The 9567-nt window shown below is 65.1% G+C and overlaps 1 protein-coding gene across 1 annotated transcript; it reads left to right on the forward strand.

Moving 5' to 3' along the window:
• The first annotated feature begins 923 nt into the window (after positions 1-923).
• Positions 924-9495, forward strand: CNTNAP1 (contactin associated protein 1). The gene is made up of 24 exons (XM_039565890.1): positions 924-1060; positions 2140-2241; positions 2436-2629; positions 2731-2878; positions 3079-3282; positions 3350-3534; positions 3620-3763; positions 4098-4359; positions 4436-4585; positions 4654-4825; positions 4914-5020; positions 5126-5245; positions 5388-5591; positions 5674-5830; positions 5986-6113; positions 6228-6395; positions 6472-6690; positions 6768-7007; positions 7081-7317; positions 7479-7606; positions 7717-7810; positions 7928-8161; positions 8284-8331; positions 8417-9495. The coding sequence occupies exons 1-24, from the start codon at positions 982-984 to the stop codon at positions 8605-8607; spliced, it is 3915 nt and encodes a 1304-aa protein (XP_039421824.1). The 5' UTR covers positions 924-981; the 3' UTR covers positions 8608-9495.
• Positions 9496-9567: the final 72 nt, after the last annotated feature.

The raw sequence follows: 9567 nt of genomic DNA on the forward strand, positions 1-9567 counted from the left end.
CATGTGGTTCCAGCTCCTGGTAGCAGAACTCCTGGTGCACTGCCAGGCGTCCCTGCCACACCTGGGGCTTTCTGTTCGCTCTTTCACTCCCCAGCCGCGGTCTGGGCTCTGCCTGGGCAGGGAGCAGGTTTAGCACCGGCTGCCTGCAGTGACGGCTGTGCTGCCCTGCCCGCGGCAGCCAGGCCCGGCACGGGTCTAGAGCCACCGGTGTGGAGCTGCCTGCACCGGGCACAGCCTGGCCGGGCTCCTGCTCTTCGCTTGGAGCCAGCCTGGACCGAGCAGCTGCTGGGGCATCCCCGTCTCTCGGGACTGCTCGAGGCCCCTGGGAGAGCAGGTCTCCTGCTCTTGCAGAGCCAGGGGACAAGGGGCATCGCGGGTCTGTAGGTGTATGTAGGGCACGCAGGCGCTAGCCCCCCAAGCCCCTCTGTGGGCATCTGGGGGTGGCTGAGAACAGATATAAGCTAAATCCCTTCTTCTGCACCACTGGAGAGAGCAGCAACCCCGAGACCCGCAGGCCTTAATCCACGGCTTGATTACAAACCGCCGCCACATCTGCTGCGGGGGGGCTGCGGGCACCGCTCCGACCCTCCCTGCACGGGGGCTGCAGAGCGGCAGGGACGGCGGAGGCTCGGCGTTCGGCGAGGACCAGGCAACGCATAGGAACCGACCGGGTGTGCCCGGGGAGCTCCTGCACGGCCTCACTGTGCCCCCTTACCCGCACCCCCAAGAGCCGCGTCCCGGTGCAGCCCGGGGCGACCGACAACTCGCCGTGCCGAGGACCGGGGGAATCGGGCGCACGGCCGGAGCATCTCCCAGGGGCGCGGCAGCGGGTGCCGCGGGGGCTGGCCGGGGCTCTGCGCCGCGCCTGGCCCGGCCCGGCCCGGCTTCCCCCCCGCCCTGTGGGCGGAGCCGCCGGCCCCGCTCCGCCGCGCGGCTGCAGCACCGGGAGCGGCGGCGCCGAGGGCGCTCGGGGCGCGCAGCATGGGCGCCCGCCGCCTCCTCGGGCTCCTGCTCGCCGCCTGCGCCGGCTTCCTGTGCCCCGGCCCCGGCTGCCTCGCACGTAAGTGGGGCCGCAGTCCCGGGAGCGGCCGCTCCGCACTGCGGGACCGCGCCCGCCGCCCCGTCCCCGCATCCCCGAGCAGTCCCCGCATCCTCCGTTCTCTCGGGCATCCCCCCTTCTCCCCCGGGCATCCCCCGGCATCCCTCGGTATCCTCCGCTGCCCCTGTTCGCATCGTTCCCAAGGTCACTGCCGGACACGGGCGTCCGGGCTCTCCCCGCGACCGCGCCCCGCCCGGGGCGGCCCCGCCGCAGCCCCCCCCCCCCCCGCCGCCGGCGGCCCCGCGCCCGGCCGCAGCCTCTGGGGACCCGAGGGAACCGGGACGCCCCGAGAATCCGGAATACCCGGGAATGCCGAGGAGAGCGGGGCCGCCCCGCGGGACCGGCCGGGCTCCGCCAGCACCTCGGCCAGCGCCGCCACCCGCCGGGCTGGCCCCGCCGCGGGGCTGCACCGGGCCCGACCCGGTACCGGGGCTGGGGGCAGCCGCTCGGGAACGGGAATCGCCGAGGCCCTGGTCGCACCGGGCAGCTCCCCGCGACCCCCTGAGCCGGGGCCCCTTCCCCAGGGCCGGGGCAAAGTAGCATCGAGGCGGGGGGCGGTGGGACCGGGGGTGGTAGAGTCAGGAGGCGGTGGACTGGGGGGTGATGCAGCACGGTTCCTGCAGTGAGAGCTGGGGATGCTCCTGGGTTCCCCGGAGTCCGTCCGACCCAGTAGGGGACCCTTCAAGAGATTCGAGACCCCGGCCCCTCTGGAGGGTCTTTTGCCGGTGCCGCGAGGGTTTGCACGGGATCCCCCGGGCTCCCACGCGGGATCTTTCCCCGCCGGGGCGGGGCAGAGCGGGGGGTCCCGTCGCCCACGTCAGTGCGGAGGCGGCTGGTGCCGGCGCCGGGGCCCGCAGAGGTGTGTCAGCTCCGCTGCAGTGGGAGGGGAGAGCAAAGCGGGCCCGCCGCTCCGCCGGCCCGAGGGAGCCGCGGGGTGCCCAGAGCCCTCAGGGTCTGCAGGGCTGGGACGGGGGAGCTCCCACAGAGACACTGCCCAGCTCAGTTCCCCGAGGCCGCCCCCAGCTCCGTTCTCCCCTCAGGACCCTGCTATGATGAGCTCGTTGCTCCCCTTTACTCCTACTCCATCGGTGCCTCCTCCAGATACAACATCTTCTACTCGGCCAGCTTCGCCCGTCTGCACAGTGAGTCCCCCCGCGGAACTGGGATGCAGGCGGGGCAGGGGACGTGGGCTGGAGGTGTCCCCGGCCGGGTTTTGCCCCTCGCGAGGCTGAGGGGTCCAGTCAGGTGCTGTGGTGGGGCCGAGAAAGCAGCCGCCGCCCGGTCGGGAGCCGATGGGTGTGGGGCTGTGGGGCCAGCTGAGCCGCTCCCCCCGCAGGCACCAGCGGCTGGTCCCCCGACCCCCGGGACAAGCAGCCCTGGCTCCAGATCGACCTGATGCAAAAGCACCGGATCAACGCAGTGGCCACGCAGGGAACCTTCAACACCTATGACTGGCTTACACGCTACATTGTGCTCTATGGAGACCACCCTACGAGCTGGAAACCCTTCTTCCAGCAGGGCAGCAACTGGGTAGGGGGGAGCCCGGGGTTCCCTGTGAGAGGGGGCTCCTCTGAGGGGAGTAGAGACCCCTGGCCTGGAGCAAGGGGTTGACGGTGACCCTTCATCCCCAGACATTCTTTGGGAACGTGAATGAGAGCGGGGTGGTGCGGCATGACCTGCATTACCCCATCCTGGCACGATACATTCGCATCATTCCGGTGGCCTGGAACCCACGCGGGAAGATTGGACTGCGCCTGGGCCTCTATGGCTGTCCCTACCGTGAGTACCTGGCCAGGGGCTCCAGCAGCCCTGTGTGGCGGGATCCTGGCTCTGGCACACCTGGAAAACTCTCTCAGAGGGTGTTGTGCCCAAGCAGTCTGCAGCCATGGCATAGACCATAGCAGAAGGGAGTGTTCCCTGTGCCAGGGCACCTGCTGCTGCAGGCAGTGACATGGCTGGGGCTGCTCTGCTTTCCCCAGGGTCCCACGTGCTCTACTTTGATGGGGATGATGCCATCTCCTACCGTTTCCGAGCCAAGAGGGTCAGTACCTTTGAGGATGACATCTCCTTCAACTTCAAGACACTGGAGCAGGATGGAGTGCTGATGCATGGGGAGGGCTCACAGGGTGACTACATCACAGTGGAGCTCAAACAGGCCCAGCTCCTCCTGCACATCAGCTTAGGTGAGCTGGGGCCAGGGGCCGGGCGCGTGGGGCCAGGGGGCCACCGGCTGATGCTGGTCCTCCCCAGGCAGCAGCCCACTGCACGCCAGTGAGGGCCACACAACGGTGGCGGTGGGCAGCCTCCTGGATGACCAGCACTGGCACTCATTGCACATTGAGCGTCTCGGCCACTACATCAACCTGACACTGGACGGGGAGGTCAAGCGCTTCCGCTGCCGTGGCACCTTTGACCAGCTTGACCTCGAAACTGAGGTGGGTGCAGTGGGCAGGGGGCTGCCAGGATGTTGAGCTGCGGTGTCCTCCAGAGAGGGGCCGACACCCTCCCTCTGCCTCCCAGGTATTCTTTGGAGGGGTGATTGACCACGACAAGCAGCACCTCACCTACCGGCAGAACTTCCGGGGCTGCGTGGAGAACATCATGTTCAACGGGGTCAACATCGCCGACCTGGCCCGGCACCGGAGACCCAACATTCGCTTTGAGGTCCAGCCTGGGGAGTGGCCCCTTCTCTGGGAGTCCTCTGCCTGCTGTGGGGGGACCCCTTTCCTGTGGGTCCTTAGCCCCACTGCGGGGTGACCCCTTCCCTGGGGTCAGGTTCCCTGCCCACTGTGGGGTGATGCGGGGCCAGGCAGTGGCCTTGCTCAGCCAAGCGGCGCCGGATTGACCATGCAAGGTTGTCCCTGGCCTGGGGCACCCGCCTGGCTCTGCCAGGCATTGGGATCAATTGGGCATAATTGAGGTCAGGACTGTGGGGATGAGAGGGCCTCCCCTCCATGGGAACATTCCCTTCCTCACCCCTTCCCATGGTCACTCCCAGGGCAATGTGGGCCACTACTGCCAGGACCAGCTGAACACCCCCATCACCTTCGCTGGCATCAATAACTACGTGCGGGTGCCGGGGATCCCACGGAGGAACCGCCTGGCTGTCAGCTTCCGCTTCCGCTCCTGGGACACTGTTGGCCTCCTGCTCTACACCGGCTTTGCTGACCGCCTGGGCTCCCTGGAGATGGTGCTGAGTGAGGGGCAGGTCAATGTCTCCATCGCCCAGCCTGGCAAGAAGAAGCTGGAGTTTGCTGCAGGTGGGCTGGGAGCCAGCACGGGGCGGGGGGCCAATCTGGCAGCAGAGCCTCCCCATGCACCTTCCTCTCCACACAGGGCATCACTTGAATGATGGCTTCTGGCACTCGGTGCACCTGGTGGCACGGGAGGGTTCAGCTGTGGTGACCATTGATGATGATGATGGCTCTGAGTTTCGGGTGGTGCACCCCTTCCAGCTACGCACTGGCAGCCAGTACTTCTTTGGAGGTGGGCAGCAGGGCGGGGTTGGGGGGCACTGGGTGCCTGAGGGCTGCTCACCCTGATCTGTCTTACAGGCTGCCCCAAGCCGGCCTCAATCACTGGCTGCCGGTCAAACCAGACGGCTTTCCACGGCTGCCTGCAGATGCTGAACGTAGACATGCAGCCTGTGGACGTGGAGCTGCTGGCACAGCACCGGCTGGCGCAGTACCACAACGTGTTCTTCAATGTCTGTGGGATCACGGACAGGTATTGACTGGGACAAGGGTGCTGCCTGGGAGTGGGGGGCACGGGGGGGCTGTGCTGGTGCTGGGACAGGAGCCGTCTGTGCCCTCAGGTGCACCCCCAACCTGTGTGAGCATGACAGCCGCTGTATCCAATCCTGGGATGACTTCATGTGCATCTGCGACCTGACGGGGTACAAGGGGGAGACCTGCCACAAATGTGAGCCTGGAGCCTCATGGGTCAGGGACAATATGGGCACCTGTGGCCCCTACTGCTGCCTGGTGCCTGCCTTGCACTGACCTCCACCTGGCTCTTCTCTTCCAGCCCTTTACAAGGAAACATGTGATGCTTACCGGGTCAGCGGGAAGACCTCGGGCAACTACACCATTGACCCAGATGGCAGTGGGCCGCTCAAGCCCTTCACGGTGTACTGTGACATCCGAGGTGGGGGTAGCAGGAGGGCAGGGGGGTCCCTCTGCCTGGTACCCCTGGGAACCAGTCCTTGCCTGTGTATTGGAGCTGGAACAGGATAGAGGGAGCAGGGGTGTCCTAGGGGACAAGTCCTAAAGCTCCCCTTTCACTGCAGAGGACCGAGCATGGACCATCATCCGGCACAACCGTCACTACGCTACACGGGTGACGGGCTCCAGTGTGGACCAGCCCTATCTGGGGGCCGTGGACTACTGGAACGCCTCCTGGGCCGAGGTCTCAGCCCTGGCCAATGCCTCTGAGTACTGCGAGCAGCGCATTGAGCTCCACTGCTACAACTCCCGCCTGCTCAACACCCCCTGTGAGTGCCGGGGGAACGGGGGCTGCGCTGCGTGGCTGTCCGTGATGCGGGACCATGTCCTGACCTTCCTCTGTGCCTGCAGCTGGGCTGCCCTTCAGCTTCTGGATGGGTCGGAACGATGAGCGGCACTACTACTGGGGGGGCTCGCGACCGGGCATCCAGCGCTGCGCCTGCGGGCTGGACAAGAACTGTGCTGACCCCCAGTACTTCTGCAATTGCGATGCTGACCATGCAATTTGGTCAGTGGCTGGGGCTGCGGAACAGGAGCTGTGGGGTGGGGGCTGCAGTCATGGGGGGCGCAGACTCTGGGGCGCTCAGATGGGGGTAACAGGGCTACGAGCTGGCAAAGGGAGAGAAACACCTCATGGCCCCTCTGATGCACTCACATTTGCAGGAGGACAGACAAGGGTCTGCTGACCTTTGTGGACCACCTGCCCGTCACCCAGGTTGTGGTTGGAGACACCAACCGCTCTGGCTCTGAAGCCCAGTTCGTGCTGGGGCCCCTACGGTGCTATGGAGACCGTAAGTGACCGGCCCCACAGAACATCCCCTGACTGCAGAGTGCCTACACCAGCCTGTGGTGTCCCACATGGAGGGACCCCACCCATCCCTCACTGCCCCTCCTGTTCCCCGCAGGCAACACCTGGAACACCGTCTCCTTCAACAGGGGCGCAGCCCTGATCTTCCCCACCTTCCAGGCCAACTACAGCCTTGACATCTCCTTCTACTTCAAGACCACTGCCCTGTCTGGAGTCTTCCTGGAGAACCCAGGCTACCGACACTACATCCGCATTGAGCTCAACAGTACGGGAGGACAGAGGGTGCAGGGCTCTCAGGGGCAGTAGGGCTGGGACCCCTTCTCAACACCACATCCTTGCAGCCACTAGGGACGTGGTGTTTATATTCGACATTGGGAATGGGGACGAGAACCTGACGGTGCGGTCGGTGGTACCCTGGAATGACGATGAGTGGCACCAGGTGAAGGCGGAGCTCAACGTCAAGCTGGCGCGGCTGCGGGTGGACAAGCTGCCCTGGGTGGTGCGGCCATTCCCCCCACAGAGCTTCGTCCGCCTGGACTTTGACAGGCCCCTCTACGTCGGTGAGAGCCCCTGGCCACGTCCCTGCACCCCCAGATCCCCATGTGCCACAGGGCACTCAGTCTTGGCCCCGCTGCAGGCGCAGCAGAGCACAAGATGCGCCCGTTCCTGGGGTGCCTGCGGGCACTGCGGATGAACGGGGTGACGCTCAACCTGGAGGGCAAAGCCAACGAGACAGAGGGCGTGCGGGTCAACTGCACCGGCTACTGCCAGGACCCGCCGGTGCCCTGCCAGAACAGTGGGCTCTGCGTCGAGCGCTACAGCCACTACACCTGCAACTGCAGCATCTCCGCCTTCACCGGGCCCTTCTGCAACCACGGTGAGTGGCTGTGCCCTGCAGGGTGGGAGGGGCCGAGGAGCCGGCGCTTCCCTCACCTTAAGCCCTCCCACAGACATCGGTGGCTACTTCGAGGAGGGCACCTGGGTGCGGTACAACATCCTGCCCATGTCGCTGTACGCCGCCCGCGAGTTCGCCAGCATTGTGAGCAGCCCCTGGCAGCCCCTGCCTGGCTACAACCTCACCAGCGAGGAGGTCAGCTTCAGCTTCAGCACCACCTCAGCACCCGCCGTGCTGCTCTACGTCAGCACCTTTGTCAAGGACTATATGGCCGTGCTCATCAAGGATGATGGTGAGGGCAGGGTCCCCAGCCCTGGGGCTCACCCAGAGCCTGTCGGGCTGGGGCTTGCATAGGATGCTCTTCTCTGTGGATGCCACTTTCCAACCCTATAGACGGGCTGGATGTACCCACTGAGAGGTCCAGCCCTGCTGACGGCCCTGTGCTGCCCACAGGGAGCCTACAGCTGCGCTACCAGCTGGGCACCAGCCCCTATGTCTTCACTCTCACCAACAAGCCAGTGACGGATGGACGGCCCCACCGTGTCAACATCACCCGCCTGCACCGCACACTGTACACCCAGGTATGAGCTGGGGCACCCTCCCAGCAGGGTCTGAGGGCTTCAGGTCAGGCTGGGAGGGGGCATGGGCAGGGTGGCTCTGTGGGCACTGACGCTGTGCACCTATCTTGCAGGTGGACTATCTCCCCGTCATGGAGCAGCAGTTTTCCCTGTTTGTGGACAGCAAGCTGGACTCGCCCAAAAACCTGTACCTGGGGCGTGTGATGGGTGAGCTGGGTCCTGCCCTCAGCTGGGCTCCCATGCTGGGGTCTCCGGGGTCTGCTCTGCACAGCATGGTCCTTGCCCTCTGAGGAGGAAGAGTAATCTCCTTCTGTGGCCCCACAGAGACTGGCGTGATTGACCCCGAGATCCAGCGCTACAACACACCTGGCTTCTCAGGCTGCCTCTCAGGGGTGAAATTCAACACCATCGTGCCCCTCAAAGCCATCTTCCACCCTACCAGTGCCCTGCGGCCCTACAGCATCCGGGGGGAGCTGGTGGAGTCCAGCTGTGCCTCAATGCTCCCCCTCAGCACAGTCCTTATCCCTCCTGAGATGGACCCCTGGTACATGGCAACAGGTGAGTGCTGTGGTGGGACCCTGGTGGGGATGGAGCCCTCGTCAAGCAGCAGCTGCAGAAGGGAAGCTCTGGCATGAGACTTTGCTGCAGCCTGGTCTCAGCTGCCTACTCTGTCTCTGCAGAGTTCCCCCACGTGCACGACGATGGCTGGATTGGGATCATCATCGGGTGTAAGTGAAGCCTCTGGCTGGTACTCCACACTGGCACGGCCCCGCAGCCCCTCCCCAGTCCCTCACTGCTGTCTCTTCCCTGCAGTCGTGATCTTCCTGCTCCTGCTGCTGGCAGGGCTGCTGGCGCTGCTCTACTTCTACCACCACCGCTACAAGGGCTCTTACCACACCAATGAGCCCAAGGCCATCCAGGATTACGGCGGTGCCGCCAAACCGCCATCGGCACGCAAGGACCAGAACCTGCCCCAGATCCTGGAGGAGCCGAGAGGGGACTAGCGGGGCCGGGGGGGTGGGATGGGCTCTCACAGCCCCCGCAGCCCCGGGAGCCGCCCGGGAATGAGCAAGCATCGCGGGACCAAAAGGCCGAGCACACCTGAACTGCCACCACCCGCCTTCAGACTGACCGGACCGGACCGGACCGAGCGCCACCTCCTCCCCAGAGCCGCCACCGACCGGCCCCGGAGTGCGGCCGAGATCCGCCGAGCCCCAGCCTCGCTCGCCCCGGACACGCCGACAGCCCCCATGCCGGAGGCAGGCTGCTGCCTCTACAGCTGCCAAATCCTGCCTGGCCTCTGTCGGGGAGCCCCGGGCCCGGCGCCCACCCTCCCTGCGGCCGGGGCCACCCGGCTGCTGCTGCCGCCCGTTAGTGCTGCCCGCGTAGATGACCCGCTGCTTTGCTCGCTTCGCCAGCACCACGCCGAGCCACGAGCACCGGCCCCGCACAGCCGGGGAGCCAAGCAATACTCCACTCCGGCGCCGCGCATGCCGCCACCGCACCTTGCTGAGATGCTGCTTTCATAAGATCAGGTACAGATCCTTTCTACCATTTTTGTTGCTGGATATTCTACTACACTCCGGTTTTTTTATTCTATCGGTTTGTATAAAAAACCAAACGGAAGCTCCCGCGGGCGTGACGTCCCGCGTGTCGTGGTACGTGGTCTGTAGTTTGCTACTTCTCTGTACGAAGTGCCAGTCCTGCCGATTACCTCCAGCCCAGGGAAAGCTCCTGTTCACTTGCTGTGTTGTGGTAAGACGATGTTACAGATATGCATTTATTTACCCAAAGGCCTGGCTCCACTGGGCACTTTATTTTTAAAAAACCTGTTCTTTTGAATGAGATGTGAAGATAATCAAATAAAGGCAGAATGATGGCGTTTGACACTCCCCAGCCTTCACCTTGGCAGCCTGGGCAGATCCTCTCCTCCTATCCCGGCTCAGCCTGCACCAAGGGAGGGA

The sequence above is a fragment of the Corvus cornix genome, chromosome 27, assembly GCF_000738735.6.
Source record: "Corvus cornix cornix isolate S_Up_H32 chromosome 27, ASM73873v5, whole genome shotgun sequence".
Taxonomy (NCBI): domain Eukaryota; kingdom Metazoa; phylum Chordata; class Aves; order Passeriformes; family Corvidae; genus Corvus; species Corvus cornix.